The 24,502-nt window shown below is 37.2% G+C and overlaps 1 protein-coding gene across 1 annotated transcript in view; it reads right to left on the bottom strand.

The window, feature by feature from the left end:
- The window catches only part of ZSWIM6 (zinc finger SWIM-type containing 6), a 226,485-nt gene that overhangs the window by 72,869 nt on the left and 129,114 nt on the right, over window positions 1-24,502 (bottom strand). Inside the window, exon 3 of the mRNA XM_058434242.1 lies at window positions 10,521-10,877. Within this exon, the coding sequence (XP_058290225.1) occupies window positions 10,521-10,877 (357 nt within the window). The remainder of the gene's footprint in view (window positions 1-10,520; window positions 10,878-24,502) is intronic.

Raw genomic sequence — 24,502 nt, 5'->3', positions numbered from 1 at the left:
TTGCTTTAATGGACAATTTACATACATATATACAGATTTTGGTTCAAGTGGAGAAAAATCTAATAGCAAATGTATAAATACATGAATTATGTTTTCTCAAGTTTTTAAGAAAATTTGAATACTTGTTCCCTCCAAAACTCATGTTGAAATTTAAACCCCAATGTGGCAGTATTGAAAGGTGGGGCCTTTTAAGAGGTGAATGGATCATGAGGGCTCTGCCATGGTGAATGTATTAATCCATTCTTGGATTAATGTATTAATGGCTTAATGGGTTATCATGGGAGGGAACTGGTGTCTTTATAAGAAGAGGAAGAGATACCTAAGCTACCATGTTAGCATGCTCAGCTCCCTTACCATGCAATGCCCTGTGCCCACAGAGTCCCCACCAGCAAGAAGGCTCCCACAAGATGCAGCCTCTCAACCTTGGACTTCTCAGTCTCAAGAACTATAAGAAATAAATTCCTTTTCTTTATAAATTACTCAATTTCTGGTATTCTGTTATAAGCAACAGAAAGATGAATGGATTCATTACGTTGGGTTTTATTTATTTATTTATTTATTTTGGTAAGCTAGTATTAGAATTAACTTACTTCTTGATAGTACTGGGCAAGAGGGAAATGCACTGGAGAAAAAAAAAAAAATGGCCCAAAGTCTACATACCAATTGAGAGAATGGATTAGAATTCAGAAGATTTCAGTCCTATGCACTGTCTGGAAAACCTATGCATTTTCCAGCAAATAACTTAAGCTCTTCAGGCCTCCATTTCCTTAACTCTAAAATTCTATAATGTAAGGAAAAAAATTAACTGAGCAATAAAAATTAGGAATCTGCTCATGTGATATAGAAATCTTCCTGACTTACTCATAAGACTGCAAGCAAAGATAACTAGTAGATAAATAAAACATAAATTCACTCTATATACAACTCAACATTTTAGGAATAAGACATATACCCTATACATCATAGACAAGGAAATTTAATGTCTACAACAATAATTTCCCCCAAAAGTGCAAATTCATGTATTTAACTTTAATGCTAAATTTTAACTATTTATTTATTTTTACTATACTTTAAGTTCTGGGATACATGTGCAGAACATGCACATAGGTATACACGTGCCATGGTGGTTTGCTGCACCCATCAATCTGTCATCTACATTAGGTATTTCTCCTAATGCTATCCCTCCCCTAACCCCCCATGCTCCCTGAAAGGCCCCGGTGTGTGATGTTCCCCTCCCCGTGTCCATGGGTTCTCATTGTTCAACTCCCACTTATGAGTGAGAACATGCAGTATTTGGTTTTCCATTCTTGTAGTTTTAACTATTTAAACCCTAACATGTCTTTATTACATGCATTACAATGTTGCCTAAGCCTTATATAAAATGTAAGATTTGCAAAATTTATGTCTACTTGTTAATGGCTGTCTATAATCAAAGACAAACCTCTCAACATTTAGCTTTGAGAAGGGAATGCAAAAAGAAACATAACTCATGTATTTGTACATTTGCTATTAGATATTCCCACCGTTGGGCAGGAACCAGAATCTGTATGTATGTAAATTAAATGGTCCATTAAAATGTTTTAAAGCCTATCATGTTTTTACTCTTATTTATATTTATAATAATAAATGCTATATTTACAACTGTATAATTAATCTTTGTGGGCATTTTATTACTGAAGCTTAATTCTTCAGGCCTTCAGGGAAAGTCAGATTATCTGTTGGAAAAAAAAAGTAGAACAATTTGGTCTCTCATTCCCAGAGATGGATGCGTGAATTTGATTTACCTGCCTACCTTGGTAATTTAATGTCACAGGCAGAAAGCAAAGGAGAATTCATGGACATGAACGACCACTATCTAAGTCTTTGGCGTCCCCTGTCTACTGTTTGATTTGGTTCTGATTTAGGTGTGATTTATCCCAACATCAAACTTGCTTGCCCCAGTAGTTCTCAAAAGTAAGGGCATATCAAAATGCTGGAGGCATATTGTGAAAAACAGATGCTGAGATACCACTTCAGACCCACTGAATCAGAATCTTTGCTGGGGATAAAAACGGTGGGAGCGGTAGAATTCCGTTTGGAGAGAATGTTAAGCAGGGTGGCACATTTTAGATCTTAGTAATTAAAAGTATTCATGATCCTGAGGCATCAGACAGACACCTCTCCGGTGTATCTAATAAAGCATATATAAGCCATACTGAATGAGGTATCTGTCTCACATCATGGATACAGTTACTTATAGGTGTTAGATACCACCAAATCATTATGCAGATTTTAAACTGGGCTATGAAGACACATTTATAACTCGCTTATGCTGTGTCTGGTGCATGGAGCTATTCACAGCTTTTACTTCTAACTGAAGACTTAGTGCTTTATTTTATCTTACTTTGCTGGAAAACAAATTCAAAAGAAAGAGTGAAGGTCTTCTGTTTACAAAGTTAACATATTCATCTTAACTGTGATCCAACTGCCACAGTAACACCATTTTCCAAATAATGCTTTTACATTTATATTTATGTAGCAGTGTCCCTTTTTGTTAAAATTGATTTCTCAAATTCAACCTATTCAGGCAGAATTTAGGCAGCAGATGTCTACACTGAAGAGGTGATTAATTCAGCCTCTTTTGGGGACCTAGAGAAGGCCATCTCCTACAGTTTTAGTGTTTGCTGTTAAAGCTAAGAAACATTAAGTCGGTGGCTTACAAAGGCCTTGGTCGACCTGTCTTACAGGCAAAATCCTGACATCAACCATTGGCACTGAGAGGGAAAAGGCAAGACAACAAACTTTAGCGACTCAGGCTCAAAAAGATGTCTTTCTTTACAGCAGAGAGGAGAGAACTAGAAGACCTCTGAAAAATGGTGTACACTCAATAAACACACTCTTTAGAAAAGATTTAAGTTTTATCCTGAATTAAAGTCTCCTTTCAAAGGGGTAACTAATGCCTTTATTTCAATTTACAATTTTGCTGTAGTTGAAACAGCCAGATCTTTCGTCACCTTCCATCCTCTATGGTCACTCCACATAATTCTACTGCCGTAATATAGTGTGGTGTCCTCTACAGGAGCTGTCAGAGGACAAGCCATTTTCCTCATCGTGGAGGCTAATGACAGAGGAAGGCCTGATGTGCACCGGGTTCTGCTCCCCCAACAAACCACCTTCCTTTTAGCTAAATGCCAAGGAAGTAAATAAGCAGCACTGCCATCAGCATATATCTCAGGGAACTCAAATAGACCTGTCAGGGTTTATGGCCCCTCCTCTATTATTTTCCTCTCTTCTGACTTTATTATTCATCTCTTATTATTTAATTTACTTCAACAGTTCAATAGTATACGTATTCATGTACAGAAATAATCATGTATTTTATATGGAAAAGAGCAATAAAGTATTTGTACATTCTCCAATGCTCATTAAAAAATGCAGAGTAAAAACACAGAGTGCTTTTCAGGTAAGTTATTTTCCATTACTTATCTAATAAATGTATTAATGATTACTCAGTACACAAATATAAATATTTAAGTGCAAAGTTCTCAGGAAGTCTTACTATTACATAATCCAACTCTTCAGATTTATTAAAAGAGATCAGCTATGTTTGCAGGCTTTAAGAATAGTTGGCTCCAATTATTTTTAAAAGACTTAAAAAAAAAAAAGCTGGTTCACAAATATTTTCCTTAAATATTTACCGCTGCCCTTGAGGACTCCTATCAACTGCCACATCACAATGATGATGGTAATAGCAGCTCACTTTTACTCCTTGACCATCCTGACCTTATGAAATGGGCACTCTTCAGTGTCCACATTTTACAACGAAGAAAACTGAGGCCTGAAGACATTCAGTTACTCGCCCCTGGTAACAAAGCTGGAAAGCAAAGGGCCAGTATTCTAACTTAGGCTGTCCAACTTCAAAGCTGGAACTCTTAAACACTCTGAATAGTCTTACAGTGGGAGGTATGAGAAATGCCATTGTGGGGGAGATGGGAGTAATAAGCTCTTCTAGTCAACCTGGAGAGATTGGAGGCCAGTTAAATGAGAGAGGGATGGGCGAGGAAACTGATCACAGCTGGCAGCAATCTTTTTAAATTATGAGGGTTGGGATGGTGTCAGAGATGACCAAAGAGTGTGAGGGAAGGCAAGATGTGGAGGCGAAGAAAGGATGAAGGGTATTGGGCTAAAAGTAACCTGGCTGTTTTTGCATTCCCCAACAAATTCCTCATGGGCTAGAGATTTGTAATTCCTCCTAATTAAGAGACGTAAGTTCAAAGACTACTTCTTTAGCACTAAAGTGAAATGTAAAAACTTTTCATATTAAGAAAAAAAAGGGATCACTGTATATGATCATAGATTCTACCCATTTTTTTTAAAACATTTTTTTTTTTCTGAGACAGAGTCCCACTCTGTCACCCAAGCTGGAGTGCAGTGGTGCAATCTGGGCTCACTGCGGTCTCCGCCTCCCAAGTTCAAGTGATTCTCCTGCCTCAGCCTCCCAAGTAGTTCGGATTACAGGCACGTGCCACCATGCCTAGCTAATTTTTGTATTTTCACTGGAGACAGGGTTTCACCATGTTGGCCAGGCTGGTCTTGAACTCCTGACCTCAAGTGATGCACTCACCTTGGCCTCCCAAAGTCCCAAGATTACAGGCATGAGCCACCAAGCCCAGCCTAAAACCATTCTTATAGAAACATCAAGTTTTACTTATAACTTAAGGGCAAAACTGGTAATTTTTGAAGGGAAGTTCAGCAGTACTTAGAAAATTCAAAATGCATATATCATTTATTCTGGCATTTCTACTATTAAGAATCTATTATATCTATACAAATTCACACACACACACACGCACATGCACACACACATTCACACATAAAGATGGTCACAGCAACAGTGTATATACAGGGAAAAATGGAAACAACCTCTTCAAACTCATTCAGTGAGTTAAAAGCTAAATATATCCATACTATGAAATATTGTACTACAATTAAAACAGAACTATATAATAACAGTACTAACATTAAGATATTCATGATATATTAAGAGAAAAAACCAAAGACTATTTTCTGAATTATTTATTTTAAAACTTCATATATATGTGTGCACGTGTCTGCACATGTGTGTTCGTGAGGAAAAATGTCTCAGAATATGAACCATGCTCTCCACAGTGGCTGCCTTGTGAGAATAAGGGTGCCTTTGGAGACTAAGGGAGCTGTTGGGAATGGGGAAAAAATGAGGACTTGCCTTTTTAGATGCTTCAATACTACTACATGAATTCTTCTTTTATAAATTTTCTTTAAGTTTCACTCGACTGCACTTTAAGATAGTATAGTGAAAGCAACTTTAACTATCTCCTACAGAATATATTTGCTAATTATATAGACCACCAGGAGACCATACCTTTGTTTTACCAACTGTCAACACCAGAATGTTCTATTATACAATAGAAAGGGTATGATAGTAATAATCAAATTACCTCCCAAGGATACCTGCAAAAACTGGTTGCTAAGGCAAGCCCAATTACAATAAACACAACCATCCACAGGGAAATAAAAGGAAGGAAAATGTGATGTGAGGCCTCCATCAGATGACTCCAGCTGTCACTCACTGGTAGATTTGGAACATGAAAGTGTACATGTTCTTAAAGAATAAATACCCAACTTCCTACTAAGAACAAAACAGAACGAAAAATGACAGTCATACTTTTTGCTTAACAAATATGAGTGCTTATTACACCTTAAGTATTGTGCTTAGATAAGCTATCAGGATACACAGGCCACAGTTTCAGCCTGATAAAGCTCACAATCAAATGAAAATGAAGAGCTATGCAATGAAGATGGGACTGCTGAATAGATTTGCTTGTTTGTTTGCTAATATCTGAGATAGTCTGAATAGACTGATATACAAGGTGGCCAGGACACAAAGGCATTCAGAGGCAAGGTTAAGCAGGAAAGGCAGACTTAAATGGAATTCTTGGTCTTGGTTGTGTAAGAACCATGCTCAAATTGAAATGGAAGAACAACACATGAATGCACACCTGGGTGAAGCTACAGAAGGTACGCCTTTGCAGTACGGAGCCTAGGTTCCTCCTATGCCTCTGTAGATAACCACCAGCAAAGACACAGAGCTGGAAGAGATCCTAGACGTCATATGTCAACCTTCATCCGATATGTGAATAAATGCCTTCTGCATTTAGTTAGCTGAGATGGCATCTCTGGACACATGACAGGAAGTGAGGGGTAAGTCTAGGCTACTTTCAGGATTAGTCCAGGCCCTGGGAGTAAAAGGGCCACTGAAATGATTCTTTCCTCTTTTCCTCTATTCTAGGTTGGGGTCAAGGCCACAGTTTCCCCTCAAACAGTCCCTCTTTGTGGTAGTCTGCCCAGTACAGGCTCGCCCATAGGAAGATTAGTGTAAGGAAAAGCCATAGAAGAGAAAATAAAAGAGGAGGAAATATGTGCCAGAAAGTCAGGGAAAGCAATCTGACCTCCAATTATAGTATTATCCATCCCTTTACTGGCTTCTCTCTTCTTAACTGTGATGAGTACTTGTGGATACCCCAACATGAGGTAAGGTCAGTTATCTTTTTTATAATTATCCATCGTATGATTAAAATTATCCCAACACTGTTAGAGACAATTAAGAGAATTTTAAATACGAGAAAAAATGGGTCCCATTCAAGGTCACACAGGTAATACGTAGTGGAGACAATACTGGATTCTAGGCCTCTAGATTTCAAGTTCAGTGTTCTGTCCCTATACCACAGTTTACCAATCTACAATATGTCTCCTTTAATAGGAAGCATAGAGGACAGAAAAGACGAAGTTAATTAACTACGAGAGTGGGGTTAGTACTTGGAAATCTGTAAGTCTCTAGAAAAGTACTTAGCAAAGATACCAGCTTCTTTTTTAAGAATATGGAAGCTAGAAAGTTTTATTAGAATATAAAACCAAGAGCAAACAATTTTGCTTTAAAAATACAGAACTACAACTGGCAATCTCCTTGGTGGGCCACTAACATTAGCTATCTTACAGCCTCTTTTAGCATGTAGTGGTTAATTTTATAATCTAATTAAAATTATGTGGGAAATTTTATGAAAACATATTGAAATGTTAAAAGGTCTACTGACAAGGACTGAACTATTATGATGACAAACTATATTCCACCAACCTTCACTAAATCTGTGACCTTGGATAAGTCATTAAACTCATTCTCCTTGATTTCTTTATCTACAAACTATTGCAATTATAAATTACAAGAAAATTCCTCACAAGGAAATTGTGAAGAACAATGTGTGTGAAATAGGCTTGAAAAACTTTAATTCCCCAGGATAAAATCTTTAAAAAATAAAATATTGCAAAATAATAAGAAAAACAACTACTAAGAACAACTACTAGGATAAGTTCACAAGGAAAAGGGGAAAAATCTACTGTTATCAATATATTTTGTATTTACTCATAAATTATAATATGCCTTTCTTCCAAAAAAGATTTGGATAAGCTAAATCTTGTCTTTACGATGCCAACTAACCAAGTCTAAATCATATCTTAACCCTTTTATCTATGTGAGGTAAAAGTGATGCTTTTCCAAAGAGAAAAATTAAGTCCTCCCAATATTCATGTTCAAGACTTTTGTCTCAAAGAAAAAGTGTATCCACAAACCACACAAGAAAGTACTGCTTTAGAAACAGATTTCTTAAAAGAGAGTGCCTTGCATACAGATCTTTATAGGCAGGTGGGATCATGTTGTCAAGTAACAGCAAAACATTTTTAATCCCACCCCCTATTAAGTCATTAAAAATTAAAATAAGACCCTCCAGGGAGCAGATTTCCCATTTCATCACTTAAGGTCACCGTGGCTTGCTTCCTACCTCTCTTCTTTTTTTAACACTTGTCAAACTAGAATGGAAGGCAGGAAGGCAGCTCATGTAATTGGTCCATTTCCAGGCTGGGAGTAAATTTGATGATAAATTAAGTGAAGAGAAAGCTGGCGGGATAAACTGCTCAAGTTTGCTGCTCTGGAGAAGCTGTTCCTACACACAAGTTATTAGGAAATCATATTGAGTCTAAAGGTAACCTGCAATCTATCCTTGATAGGCTTTCCTATTTTAGAAACTATGAAAGAACTACATCACGTGAACACATTCTCTCATCCAACTTTAGTTTACATTGTTCCATTGGTTCCATTATTTCAAAATAGATTGAAAAATCTTTCTGATAAGAAACTTTAGGGGCTACTATCCTTCAAAACAAGTAAGACAAATGCAGAACAAGCAAATGATTATTGACGGGAGACTTTCAGTTTTACTAAAACTCAAGAGAACAAAGTGACACTAGCGGATTACATGACCTAAGGAAAAAAGGAGGGAAAAGAGAGAATGTGTAAAAGTTTGAAGAAATGGTGTATTCTGTTCTCTGCTTCTACTGAACAATTTAATAAGAAGCCACAAACAGGGAAATCTCTGGGATGACCGTTAGCTGGCCCGAATTTTCACAAGGCAGCAAGATTTGAGGTAGATGATATGACAGAGCAGAAGCCTACTTGAAAAAGTCCTTGAATACTTGCGCTTTTGGAGGGCTGAAGGTACTTCTGTGGCAGCGTTGTTTACACTCCTGTTATTTAACATTGGCAGACTCTACCAAGTCAAATGCTTTACACACCTTATGACAGCTACTTTAGTAAAGCTAAGCCTGATATGGGGAGTACTAGAAGAAATACAACTATGTGGATTTCCTCTGACACAGAAACCACATTAAAAGTAACTCACAGCACTAGGAGACTTATAAAAGAATGTTCACAGCAGCTCCTTTCAAAACTAGGCCTATCAAAAGTGAACAAGGACAAATAAATAGTAGTATTCTCATACTCAGAAGACTCTAGAGCTGTGCTATCCAATATGGCAGCCACTAGCCACATGTGGCTACTGAGCACTTGCAGTGTGGCTACTAGTGTTTTGAGCTATGTTGTGAGGTGTGAAACAGTAACCAGATTTCACAGACTTAACATGAAAAAAGTAAAATAACAATGTTTTTCTTGAATATTTATGAATATTATGATATGTGTTGGATTGATATTTTAGATATATTGAGCTAAAGAAAATATACTACCAAAATTAATTTTACTTGTTTCTTTTCACTTCTTAAAATGTGGCTATTAAAATATTTAAAACTATGCATGTGGTTAATATTCTATTTCTATGGGAAGGCTCATGTTATATTTCTACTAGACAGTGCTTCTCCAGATGAATAAATTACAGGTATGTGAAAAAATATGGGTAAATCTTAACATGATTCTGAGTGAAAGAAGTCAGGTAATACAAGAATCATACTGTATTATTCCATTTACACAAAGTTTAAAAACAGATAAAACTGAACCAATGTTTAATAATGTCAAAAACAACAAAACACAAACCGCCAAAGAACTGATTACTACAAAACTAGGCAGTGGTTACCAAGGGGAAGAGAAAGGAACTTGTGACTTTTGAAAGGGGGTACTTGGAGCCCTCTCAAGTGCTAAGGGCCATCTATTTCTTGGCCTGGCTGACAGTTCACTTTGTTAATCTGCACATTCATATTGTATGTACTTTTCTACATTTTTATATCTCATAATTTTTAAAGTTCACAAAAAAGGACCTCAAACTGCTTTTCTGAAACATTTTTATTTGCTGTCAACTAACCACTTAAGAAAACCTAAAAGAATAGGGTTGAGACTAGTCCTAGATTTCAAATCAATATAAATAAAGAAATGTAACAACGTTAGGTCCCAGAGCTGTTTAGTCAAAACTGCATTACTTTTTTCAACATATTTTTAAATATTTTTAAAATTATGTCCAAATGTTTTAAAAGCACAAGCAACCTATATTTTGACAACATTATTTATCCTATATTAATGTACTCTATGAAATAAGTGGTAAGTATATTTCTGAAAAGTTGCACCTATATATTCTTGTGAGTTGACATATTTGCACTGCATAAAATAAATACTCGATAAATGCATTCACAAATAAATGAGAAAACATGTTCAACGTATAAAAGTTTTCAAAGAAAACTTTTTGTACTTTCTTATACAAAATATTCATATTCTAAATTCTCTCTAAACAAGCTGTAATGTTTTTCTAAAAATAATTTATTTTCCTAATATGAGGCAACCGGTCAGAAACTTTCCTGCACTGGAAAATAAATTTTAAAAGAAAATGAAAAAATTCACAATATGCACAAGTCAGTGTATTGAAAAGGGTGAACTAAATAAGTGTTTTGTATAACTAGTATCTAGTACTTGATGAAATGTGACTACATTTAAAGGAAGTGTAAGAACCAAGCTTTAACATGTATGATTTTTCTGAGCACAAAAGCCTTGGCACCTAACACGAAACGCTTCAAAAGAAATGTTTTAGAATACAAATGTAAAAATCTCTTTTGACCAACTAAGAGCAATGCTGATGATCTATTTCACATTTAATTCATTTTTATGCAGAAGAATTGAATTTATAAGTGAAGAAGGATCCAGAGAGGAAATTTAAAGAGTCAATGTCTATACTCACCATGAACTTGGTTGATTTCTGAATTTTGGGAAAGAATTTCATCTGCTAATTTTTGAGCAGTTGGCAAAACTTCTGTGTGGTGCACTGTGATCAAATACTGTACAAACTTTTGCAGTTGGTCTCTATTCATTTGAAAGAGAGTCTCTGAAATGGGAAGATGCAGTTTGACCTGATCTGGCTTGCGGATGCGGTATAAAGACAGTGCCACAACGTGGGCACAATAAAATATGTCCTTGTTTCCACAGCTGCAGGTCACTGAGGTAATCTTGCAACGATCAAAGCTGATGGCCACGTTGCAAACAGTTTCTGGCTCCGATTGTATTGCAGGTTCTGTCACTGTGCCGCTCAAGTGGAAACCTTGAGGGTGAAAGAAAGAGAGGGAGGGTTTAGCTTCTGCATTCAGATGCTATGAAATGCTCTAATTCTTTGAAATGTGTGGGACTTGACAGCAGCAAGAAAAAAAATATGACAGCCTTTATATTCAAGTAAAAACATTCAGGCCACTAACCACTACCACCACCCCCTTACAGGTAAAAAAAAGAAAAATAAATAAATGGTATTCAACCAATATGCTAAAGTATTTTACACAGCCATATGAAAACATATATTGCCGTACATCACCATCATACCCATAGGAAGTGGTTAGATCACGCACTAAGAGGCCATCATTACTCTACTCTGAATCAGTGGTATACAAGACAATAATCCCCTAGATCAGTGGTTTCTTCTTTTTTCTACTCCTTTTTTAAAGTAGAGTCACCTAGCTCAGCTTTCTTCTCAAAAACAAACAAACTCTCCCCACCTTTATTCTAGGCAGCCACTAGCTGGCTCCAACCAATCAATACTGCAACTCTAAGGGGGTCCCTTTCACGAACTTTGACCAGATAAATTTTTAAATTTAACAATCCTTTCTGCAACATGCATAACGTATACCCCAATACAGCAATGTCTATGAGCAGCAACTGCTTATAGAATTGCAAGGCCCACAAAATCTCATATACACTACCACCTAAGTAACTTATAATGATGATTCTCTTCCATGTCACATACAGAGGAAAGCTATACAGATGTAGTTATTACACTACACACACACACACACACACACACACACACACACACACACACACGGTACAAAATTACCAAGGTGGAAAAAGCCTTAAAAGGCCTTATACCTTAAACTTAGACCCACACAGAAATCCTTTTTCGCAACCTTTTTCGCACCAGGGACCAGTTTTGTGGAAGACAATTAGATAATTTTCCATGGATGGGGGAAGGGGATGGTTTCGGGATGAAACTGTTCTACTGTTCCACCTCAGATCATCAGGCATTAGATTCTCATAAAGAGCAGGCAACCTAGATCCCTCACATGCACAATTCCCAATAGGGTTTGTGCTCCTATGAGAATCTAATGCCACTGGTACTGGTCCATGGCCCAGGGTTGGGAGACCCTTGCTCTATGAGCTCCATGACCAATGGCCATTTTGCTGCCTATAATGGTCCACACATGAGGCACTCACCCTGCCCCGGGGGCCAATCCCCCTTGGACAGCACTAGCTACAGCTTACTGCAAACTGCAAACTGCCTTCCACCACCACTGCCCACCAGGCAGTCCTGACCAGCTTGGCCAGAGGACAACTCCTCCACGCTCTCTTTCCCTACATTGCATAGGAAGGCTATCCTAAACTGGGGTGGGTGGTAAGGGGGAGCATCCATTCAGTTCCACCCTCTCTCTCTCTCAAAGCCATATTCAGTGGCCAAGGATAAGCCTGAAGGGAGCAAGAAGAATATAGTTTTGGGAACCTCCATGACTCAGACTGACCTCAGGATTTCAGGTACCTGACAGAAACTTGAATGCTACACAGTGAAGCCCTGGGCTCTCTCCCAGTCTTCCTCTATTGATGCTACTTTAATAAAATTCATCTAGCTGGCCACTGTTTCTTCCAGTTCCCCTTCATTCACAAAGAAAAGGACTACTACCATGTGGGGACTCTGGAAGGGGTGGTGCACATGGAGCTGCAGAGGTAAAACTCAAGAATGATGGGCAGACACAGTGGTAAGAGTTTACACACAGGACATCTGAACGCCGCTTACTGTCTTCCCCTGCAGAGTCCACCCAGGCCAGAGAGCTGAAAGAAATGCTACTCTTAAGAAACCTTTCAGAGGTAATACAATTTCACCTTGATCATTCTTAGCAACATTTAGTAAAAGGAGAAAGGTGGGGCAATAATCTCTGTCCAATGAATCAATGAAAAAAGAGCATTCCCTAAAAACAAGTCACTATTACTGCTTCACAATAAGAAATTTTGAGAACTGTCATATAATAATCTTTGGTTTTCTTTCACAAATATTCTCACTGTTTCAGAATGGATATTCCAGTCTCCTTTATCTCCTTTAATCAACAACTTTTTCTGAAAAACCACAATTAGAGTACATAGTATATATTCTAAAATGTTTAAATATCTATATTCCCATGAAGAAAAAGTCACATGAAAAAGTAAACACCCCAGCAAATCTCAAAAATGAAGAATAATGAGGGTGGTCTTGCTGTAATATATGCAGATGTACTATAAACCTACAATAATTAAAAATTCATGGTACAGGCACAGATCAGGACAAAAAAATTACCAAGGGAGCATAAGAGAGAGTCTGGAAAGTTCCCAAGCACATTCTGTACATTTAGTTCAAGGCAAACTCTGTTTTCCACCTGTCATATATGTACTTGCACAGGGAAACCAGTTATCTTAATAGGAAAACAGTTATCCTAAACTGACCATTTATAAAATCAGTCTTTTCCCACTTAACACTATCACATCTCTCTTCACCAACCAACTCAATGTCTTTGTCTCTCTGCAAAAGTGATATTGGAGATAACTTTTTCCCCATCCCCACACCTTGAAGATGGAGAACTATTCTAATTACAGGCAAAGCCAAGACAATTAAGGATCCAAGAGTTAAACCAGTTAGTATTTAAAGAGTCTACCAGGAGATAACAGATGCTTCAAAAAACACTGATTTAACTATTGGCCAGGCGTGGTGGCTCATGCCTGTAATCCCAGCACTTTAGGAGGCCGAGGCAGGCGGATCACGAGGTCAAGAGATTGAGACCATCCTGGCTAACACGCTGAAATCCCATCTCTACTAAGAATACAAAAAATCAGCTGGGCATGGGGGCAGGCGCTTGTAGCCCCAGCTACTCGGGGGGCTGAGGCAGAATGGCGTGAACCCGGGAGGCGGAGCTTGCAGTGAGCCAGTGAGCCAAGATCAAGCCACTGCACTCCAGCCTGGGCAACAGAGCGAGACTCTGTCTAAAAAAAAAAAGGTTGGGGCGGGGAGGCCTTATAAAAACTGGTGAAGCCCTCAAATAGTTTCTGCAAAAATGACCTGCTTTATTCACATGAGTTATACAGTACAAGTCAGAAAAGAAGCGTATTGAATCTTGACATTATACAATTATGCAGAAGGAATCCCACATATTATACAGTTTAGTTACTTAAAATTTACTATTCTTGTGAAGTTTTTTAAAAAGCAAACTATAAAATATTGTGACCTCCAAAACAATTTAAATCCAAGAGAAATGTGAAGGCACAAACATATACATGTCTTACAGTGTAACACTCATTATTCTGAGATCATCACAGATTACGGTGTTTTATGAATGTTCATTTTCCAAGTAATTCTAGATTATCTTTCAAATGCCCAAAAAATTTCAACCATTTTTTACAGAAATATTTCTAAATGTCATAAATTCTACTCTGCCCCCCTAATCAGGAGACCATTTAGGGTGTTACCGAATGAGGAAGAACTCTAACAGAAAACTGCAGATGGCAGTATTTTTAAAGTTGGCTCTTTTTGTTACCTTTCTTCACCATCAGCTACCAGGATGACTCCTCTCCTATACTGCTAACTTTCTTTATAGAAACTTCTTTTCCTCAGTTAATGCCATCTCTAATTTGACTAGCTTTGTGGCAGCTATTTAATGCTCTGAGGCCTATTTGTTTTGTTTCATTTGGTGGGTGGGGGTGGGGGTTCCCCTTACCTTTAGGTGAGCATGCTAAAGGAGAGAAGTTTTACCTTAAATACAGAAAATTATATACATACACATAAAGGGCAGCTGGTATACTACTTTGTAAGACTGCAATACATTGACTCAGTCAATATGCAGGAATTCAACCAAGCCTACTTCAGGCTTGTATAGTGGTGTATTTTGGCCTCTCCAATTTGAGAAACCTTCTTTGAAATTCTACCAACTCATTCTCTGTGGATCCTAAATCATACCAGAGAACCTACAGGACAAACAAGGACACTGTTCCTCCCTCAATAATCCCAAGAAGGCTGTAAGACATCCCCCTGCTGGTCATACCTCTTAGGTTTTGTTTCAAGACAAAATAATGTTCCTGAGAATTGATTTTGCCTTTCTGGAGTTTTGGCAAACTATGATAACCAGCTGTTTTAGGGCTGCAAACGCAGAATCTTCCTCTGGGATAGTTAGCTGTTCTATGTAACAGAATTGAGCATACAAAAAGGGACAATCCTGCACTCTATGGAAAAACACGGATAATTAACTGTAGAACTAAAACTTAAATTATATAAACCTTTTCTTAAAATATTTATTTGACTTTATAAAACATAATCTGTGAAAGACATTTAATTCCACAAGAGCTTCACAGAGCAGTCAAACTGTTTTATCATCATGCTGTCACAGAACCCAATAAAATGTTAGAATCCCCATTCTTAATCTTCAGGAACTGAAGAAAAACAAAGCACAAACCAAGGCATGGTGTTGTATAGTCCTTGGGAATAGACTTTGGTTTGGATCAGGTTCTGCCACTTAAATGCTACGTTATCGTATATTATTTAACCTCTCTGAATCTTGCTTTATTTGTGTGCAAAATGTGGCTAGAAATACCTCCTAGGGTTGTTTGGGGAATTAAAATGAAGTAACATATGTAAAGCACCTGGCACACAGTAAAAGTGCTCATTAAATTTTATTTCCCTTTCCTTCCCTTCCCAGCTGGAGAAACAGGGGAGGGGTGTGGACACATTCCCTGTCACCCATAACACTTTCTTTTTCTAAGCTACTGGAGTCCTGAGGGGAGGAGGGGTCTTGCCCGTGGAGGTGGCTTAGAAAATGAGAGGGATCACTGAGAATGTCTCAGTTAAGTGAGTCAGACAATACTAGAAGAATCACTGCTATTTGATGGCAAAACCAAAATATTTCAAAGAGTTACTTATACCTTTACTCAACCCAGCTCCCTTTCCCTATTTTCCTATTAAGTTCTGTCAACACACAAATAGTTGATTTTGTAAAAGAGTGTTACTTTCATACAGAGAGAAACTAGAAAATATTACGGGAGAATCTTTTCTAGTAACTATAGGATTCTAAAATGTTATAATGCAATGATTCTCAACGTATGGTCCTGGGACCCCTAAGAGGTCCCTAAGTCTCTTTGAGAGGGTCCACAAGATCAATGTTTTAAAAAATACTTATATCTAGACATTATTAACCCTTTAAAATCTTCTTCATGAATGTATGTTTAGTTTTCCAGTATCACATTAGTATGCAATGTGTAATGTAATGATATTACATTCCAGTATCATTACAAACTGAACACAGAGACAGCAAAGTCCAGCTCTCTTTTGATACAGACATTAAATAGGCTTGCAAAAATATAAAATAATGTCACCCTGTTCATTAAAATATTTTCTGTTTTGAGAACTGCAGATTTTTTAATAAAGATATATTATGTTGTGAGTTTATTACTGTTATTTGATATATATATATTTTTGGGGGGTTTTTTTCCTTTTTAATTTCAAACATAGTAAATATCACTAGATATAATCCTCATAAGCAAAAGCACTATGGGCACTTCCATTATTAAGAGTGATACCAGAAAGTTGAAGAACTGCTCTTATAATGCACTGCCAACATGTGAAAGAAAGAACTCTTCTCTATGCCATATTGATGTGGCATCATTTGCACTTAGCTCTTATAGTAGGTCAAAAAGACTCAGTAGAGAAACACTGAAGGGGCAAAGTTCTCACACATGAACACATATTCAAATCATCTATGTTAATTTCACATTAACAAAGATTAAGGTTTCTAGAAAGCAAATGTTTAATTCTTCATTGACATTCCAAATTAAGCTTAAGAAATTAAGCTTTTCTTAAAACACATTTTTCATATCTTAGGTTAAATTTTAGTTGCATATTAAAGGGAACAAGGAGACACATGATATCAGACTGAAAAAAAGGGATTTTAAAATACACAAATAATTTCTAAAAGTTGGCCATTTTGTGCATATTATGTATATGCACTCAGTTAACTGAAAGACTGTTATAAACTCAAAGCATTAGGAAATTTCTAAGCTAAAATAAACTGGCAGACATGAAATAAACATGCACACTAAAAACTACTGCTTTCATGGCACGTTCTTTCAAAAAAATATGCGCCCTGTGTACGAGGCACCCAAGTAACATATTCTTTGTTGAAAAAGAATTTAACAGAAGCACTGGTGTAGTACTTACACAAATACATCTTTCACCCTTTTCCTAAATAAAAAGAACCCCCAGGGAAATTAAAGGCAGAAACCAAGGCAATGTAAGGTTATGGCTGAAAGGGTGGCAAGGGTTGTGAGGAATTTTTCTGTAATTTTTTTAAAGGCAAGTCTAAAAATGCAAAAGTGTTAACGCTCCCATGATAATGTATTCATTGGTTAACTAAACCCACTGCATTAGCTAAATGTATAGTAACTAATACTTGATTATGTAACCTTGGTAAAGTAGATGAGTTAATCATTGCCCAAAAAGAACCCTTTTACCTTTCCCAACTCTGAGAACTACTGCACATAATCTAACACCCCACACTACAATAATCGATATTAAAAACAAAAAGTTTTAATGTAAATCATGTACAATTTCCAGATCAGCAGAACAAACAACATAAGGGCCCAAGATGGAAACTTGTATAAAATATCATATTCTTTTTCAACTCCATAATTTTCTCAAAGGGAAATCCTAAATTAAAGGGACTGCATCCTGTGAGCTGGCTAATTAAATCCTCTGGCACTAATTTCTAATGCTAAGCTTAAACAGCTTATAGAAAGACATTAGGAGATTTTGCCGGCAATCACTAATGAAGTGCTTTTCATCTTTCTGAAAAAAATATTTTTTAAAGGAAAAGCTTTAAGACTACCTTAAAAATGCCTACTTAGAACTGAATCACTCCTACACTTCATTAATGTTTGAGAGAAAAACAATGGCAAACTAATGCAAAGGCCAGACTGTAAACCACAGCATACCATACAAACAACATAAAAATTTACGGAGCATGCATTGGATGGGCCCAACTAAGAGTTCCCAGCAGCATTCTGCTCAGTATTGGTTGTTTTCTCATTAATGTAGATTCTTACACCATTTTCTTACAAGAATCCAAGTGAACAGGATACCTGTGTTAGATATGAGTGGCATTAGATAATTATTTAAATTATTTTTGAAAATAAGACTCCTATCCACTAATTTGGATATCTGCAATGGGCACCTAGAAGAAGCACTAGTTTAAGGGTAAGTGTTGAACTAAAAAAAAAAAAAAAAAGTCATATCACTCCATCATACCAAATCCTGAAGCACATAAGGGTTCCCTACCACCAACAACAAATTACTATCAACTAATTTTTCAAGATGTATTTCTATATTTTAACTTGCATATTTAAGGGAAACAATCATTGTCTAGCCTCAAATTCTGGGTGGGCAGTTGGGGAGGGGGGTGTGATTAAAAGAAAAATTGGTGGAATCTGAATTATTTTCACAACTGTAACTCTGCAAAATGCTTAGGAATGTAAATTATTTGCCCCAATCTTTTAAACGTAAGCTGCTTTCTCTGATGCCAACCTTTTCTAATACAAAGAAAGCAGCTCTGGCCTTCCACCCTTCTTAAAGGTGGGGGCAGCCCTTCCGCCCTTCCTCTCTAGGATCCCTTGTCACCTGCACACCCCACATTGCCTCTACCTCAGTTCACTGCTGCTTCCTCTCACTGCTCACTTTGGCCTCTCACCTGGGTCCCAAAATTCTGAAGTGCAGATGAAGTTCATTAGAGCCCTTTGCTGCCCAAGTGGCAACTCTAGGCATCTCTGCATACTTTGTCTTGCCTCCCAAGGACCGGGTGTAAACGAGGAGGAAGCAGAAGATCCTTTTACCTATTTATTTCCCATTGCTGCTCACAGCAAAACAACCTTTGGAAATGCTTAGCTGTTTGCTTTAGGAGTGGTGGTGAAGAGGAAACAGGAGACTAATTCTGTTTACCAGGGCCAAGAGGAAGGGGAAAGTATGCTCAGACCTGGGAGGGGAGAATGTAGGCCTTTGGCAGCCAAATTCTTCCACCCACACTCTGGAGCTCTCGCCTGATCCCTCACCCCAACGTGAGTCCTCACATTTTGGCGCTAACCATTCCTAATGCCTTGCCCTATGCCCAGGCTCTAACCCACTTAATTCTCACAACTATCCTGCAAAGCAGGCATCATATTCCCCTTTCTACAGGTGAAGAAACTGTGTTCTCTAGGAGAGGCCGTGGCAGAACACACTCTGGATTAAGTAGAACTGAAGGGAACACAAGGTTTCTACAATTCAAACAATAAACTTACACAAATAAAACCTTTCTACTTCAATATATAAATGATTTTAAAAGATGAGAGAGGCAAGGAGCGGTGGCTCACGCCTGTAATCCCAACACTTTGGGAGGCCGAGACGGGCGGATCACTTGAGGTCAGGAGTTTGAGACCAGCCTGGCCAACAGGGAGATACCCGATCTCTACTAAAAAAAAAAAAAAAAAAGAAAAGAAAGATAGATGAAGGAGAGGCAACCTAACAGATCCAGACACTTGAGTAAACTCTGTTAGGGTTAAGAAGCTTGGAGGCACAGCTCTTTCATCTCTGTAGCCCAAGGATCCAGCACAGTTCTTAGAATAGGCCAGGCCCTTGAAAGTAAATCAAATGAAAGAACTCATGGGGTTCTTCCAAGTAATGCCCACCCTGCACTGTAAAAGTCACAAATAACTAAATGATCTGGCCCCAAGCCCAGGATACTTTAACTTCATGAAAGACTATTTTTAAGAGTCCACTCCTCTCTATACTTCAAGTTAAACGGGAAGCTCAGAGATAGCAGATATCTGTGGAATCCCCATCACAGAGGACTATCTTGGAGGAGGTACTCCAGAAGAATTTGTTAAGATGAAAGAACACACAAACACTCTTGGCATGTGGAACATATAGATCGGTGGTTCTCACACTGGAATGTGCATATGATAACAAAGATTGCTGGACCCCATATGTCGAGGGTTTCTGGTTCAACCCAGGTGATGCCGATACTGCTGGTGTCCAGGGACCAAAGTTTGAGAACCACTGACTTAGAGGATTAGAATTACAGCCTCAACAAGTCTTTTCTAGCCAAGATATATTTGAGCAAACATAGTAAATGGAACAGTGAAGAATGTATAACTCATGATATTAAAAATATATACAATATCTTGCTTATGTAACCTAAATGTTCCCATTCTAAGTCAGAAACTGGTCTGAACATTACAAAATAAAAGTAAAAATAACATAATAACAAAAGCTGTTACTATCACAGTTATTATTACTTAAAGCTAGACCATCTTTTCAGTAAAATCTTCGTTAAAAATCTAAATTAAAATATTAAAAGTTTTAAATAATCAGAGAGTATTTACTTCTGCAAAGAGACTGTTTTACAGCCCCGGATTCCTCATAATTGGGAGTTATTTGTATATTAGAAGCAATTCAATTAATGAAAAAAATATATAGGCAGCTATTTTAGTAACACATTTTTCACCTGAGGCAAAGTACACCTTATATGAGAAAGTCAGAGGCAACAGAATGCAGGATGGCACAATGTGGGGTAGGACTGGAAACAGAACTAGCACTTTCTAAAACAGGATCGGTCTTCCTTCAAGCTCCATCACTATCTCAGCTTAGTGAACTTAGCCTTGATGTTTTCATCTATAAAAAGGGATAATAATACCTATTTTGTAGGACAGCTGTAAGGACAAAAACTGACTATATACAAACCATCACAACTCCTTTTATGGAATGCCTGCCATCATCATTATTGTAATGGAAATGCCACATACTCTGGGAAGCTTGGCGTTTTCAACACATGCACTAAAACCCTAGCCCGTTAGTGTAAGTGCACTTACTGCTGGAAATGCCAAGCTCCCGGGAGCATGCTGGCATTCTACTACAATAATGGACTAGGGTTTGTGGTTGTGCTAATCCATAGCTAATATATCCATACTTCCAAACTAATAGAACTGCCATCATTTTTTTCTGTTGTTCCAATTTTACATAACACATTTTTAAAATGTAATCTGAAGGAAAATGAAAAGGATTTAGAAGACTTAATTTTTCCACAAAATAACTTTTAGTTTTAATCAGTTAAAGAAATGTTTCACTCTTCCCTTTGAAGATTTCTCTCTACTAAAATAGAAAACATCCCTTTTATCCCTAATGTTTGCCTTCCATGTGAGGTATATAAAATTATTTTTTACAGCTCAAGTCTATCTTGTCACTGAGGGGAAGACTAATTCAAAGTTGAATGCAAGAGTAAGGAGATTTGTAAATTCTTGTTTTGGGAAGAAAAAGTGACCACAGCTTTTCATCTTCACTAATTTATGGCCTGACAAGCAAAGTGAAGTCAGAGCTCCAGCTCTCCTCAAAAAATCTCAAGGAACACTAGCTCCTGCCAGGACTGTAAGTTATTGTCATTTCCCTTACTGTAGAGAGCCAGCTGGGAAGAAAATCCTCTCTGCCCAATTTGTATGCTTTAAGAACAGTGAGGTAGATATATTTTTACCTTGGCTAAATGGCACATTTTTTCTTAAATACATAATGATGAAAAATAAGCAAAGAGGTCATCTGTTCAAAATGCAGATAAAACCGGCTAAGTCATTACCACCCATATCTTGGAGCACTGTAATTACAGGTAATATTTTATTTTCCTTGCTTTAGTTGGTTGGGGGGGGGGGGTTCCTGAATTCTACAATGAACACATACTGCTTATAAGAAAAAAAAGTGCCCTCACTGTTCAAAGTCTTCCTGTGTAAAGAATTTGACTTATAAATGATTTCCAGCACCTGTTCTGCGAGCCTGGTAATAACCACACCCCTAGTACAAACACTGAGAGTCATCAATGCAGCTCTGCCTTACTGACTGGTCCAGCCTACTATAGCAACAGGGCACTCCAAAGCTTTCCACTGGATGCTGAACCCACCTTATGGCTTGGCCACAGTCCACAGAAGAGGACTGGCTACACAACTCAAAAGTAAGACAAGGCAGAGACACTGGGACTCTAGATTCTAATTTCAGCCATTATGTAATTTTAGCCCCACTGGCAAGTTATTTAATATTTATTTCTTGTTCCCTCTTTTTCTCTCACTTATTAAATAAGGGAAATAGATAATGAATGATTTCTAAAAAATTATGGAAGGAGGTAGCAGTAATAGAGAGCCAACTATGACAAGATATGGGGTGGTAGTTGCTATACTCACTTATATAGCAGAAGACTTTTGACCTCCTCTGGCTACTACAGGGTTGAATCAATGGTCATCTCAAATGACCTGGTGGCTTTGGCTCAGGAAAGGGGAGAGAGAAAGAATAAATATGACAATAGCTGCAGTCACATTTGTGTCACTGCCATTTGGAGGGAATTTTTTTTAAAACTTCGAAATTAAATACAAAAGCAAGTAAGCGTTTAATTTTTACCAACATAATTTTTACTCATCTGCCTGAAAGTGAGATTCTTAGGGCATTATATCTTTTTGTTGTGTTCTACATAGCTGGCAAAATTTCCAGCTGTATAAAGAAATCTCAAAATACATAAATATAGGTAGGGTTTATCTATGCAAAATATAATAAAATATAGAATAAATAATACAGAAACATAAAATAAAACCCATTAAAAAACGGAATGAAACCTATGGATCATCTTGTCTATCTTTGCTACATAAAAGGATGTATTCTTTCTCTTATTATCTATTATATATTATGAACATTATATATTATGACTACTCAACAATCACTTCCTTAATCCTCTACTTCATAACAGGAAATATACAAGTCTCCCGGGAGGCATCCATGAATAACACAGGGTTCCAGTTCTGAGAAGTCACTGCATTATTGGACAATTTGAGTTAACAAGACAGATTAAGTTGGATTTGGAAATAAGTAAGAAGAGATAATATCTAATACAATGTAAATTTTAGAAAGAAGAGAAACTACAGTACAGACCCCCATTTCTGAAGCCATGTTCTATGTGTGTTAACGGAAGAGGGAAGGGTTCCCAAGGTCTTACAAGTTTGGATTAATTTTCACCACCTTTTGAAGATTCAAAAGCACGTGAAAATGGTAACCGCTGTAAGAATTCATACAGTAACAGGACACCTAATGAGCTCTATTTACTAGCAAAAGGTCTAGAATAACTGCTGTAAGATATAAAAAAAAAAAAAACCATAATTCAGGATAAGCAGTAGAGCTGATAAACAGAACTATGGGCTCAACTGAGCTTAGAATCATCAATCAGCATGAGCCAACTGAAAGGATTTTGTGATTTTTCTCCAGGAGTTCAAGACTACCTGGACATGTATGGCTGAAAGGCTGGAGATGCCGCATCATCAATATCCCTCCTCCACTATGAAAGAACCAAAGAATCAAGTATTTAATGGAAAAGGTAAACATCGTTGAAAGTCAACCTTCTTATAATGCCAGACAAAAGAAAATACACCAATGCTGTTGTTATTTGCAGCACAGTCAAAACTTCATCTGGCATACTCTCAACCAGAAGTACCTATTAATACTTGATTAAACAGAATACCACACACTCTTGACTCACATGGCTGAGAAAGTGTTTACAAAATTTTATATCCAAATCCTTAAAACTTGAGTGGCAAAGCTCAAACTCCCTTTGCGGGAGGACCTGAGAGAGTTTAACATGAAAATACTGCATTGGACTTTATTCTATAATACAACAACAGAGATCCATGGCTATATGCAAAAAAGACTGTTAAGATCTGGTGGCACTTAGAAGTACCTAGAACAGTGCCTGACATATGAATACTTATTGAGTGAACGAATAAACAAAAATGTAAAGCTTTTATTTAATACGAGGTTAAATGAAATCTGAATACTCTACCAGAGAGTTCTATTGTGAGAAGCTGCAAGATAGCAAAGTCTGAAAGCAAATGATCTATGTATCTTGCCCAGGATGCACATATGAAAGAGTTGTGACTAAGAACTAAACTCTTATTGTAGATAACATCCTTGATTAAAGTGTGACTTTTACAAAAATCTCACAAAAATTCCACTAATATTATACACTACACTACTATACACAAATAGAAATGTGTTTTTACTTACTTCTTCTGAAAGCAAAGTGTCTATAATATAAAGGAACAGATATATTCCATTTTATTAGCCCAAAAGAGCATGTTTGTTGGATACTGATAACAACGTTATAGAAAAAAATCAGCTACTGGCCCAGGGATCTAACTACAATTTTCCTTTCAATATCAAATAACTGTTAAATAAAGCTATTTATGAATAATGATTATCTTATGTTGCTAAACTTTAGGATTTAAAATAAATTTTACAACAGATAACTATGGATCACTGCCAAATTTTTGACTTCTGTTCTTTTTTAACAAGAAATGTAAACCCAAATGGTTTCAAATGTGAAAGAGTGCTAATTAAGTAGCAATTATGTACAGAGTGGCTTAGGCTTCAGAATCAAATATGTGTCTGAGGAATGGTAGTATAAATGGAATTAGAACTGACCTGGGAAAGAGACTTGAGTTTTAATCCCAGCTCTGCTACTAATTAGCTGTTTACCTCAAGTCTTTGGCTTTTTTTTTTTTTTTTTTTGAGAGGGAATCTCGTTCTGCCGCCCAGGCTGAAGTGCAGTGGCATGATCTCAGCTCACT

Source organism: Hylobates moloch, unplaced genomic scaffold (genome assembly GCF_009828535.3).
Source record: "Hylobates moloch isolate HMO894 unplaced genomic scaffold, HMol_V3 SCAFFOLD_23, whole genome shotgun sequence".
NCBI lineage: Eukaryota > Metazoa > Chordata > Mammalia > Primates > Hylobatidae > Hylobates > Hylobates moloch.
Note: the sequence above shows the minus strand (reverse complement) of the source record. Positions and strands in the feature narration are given on the sequence as shown.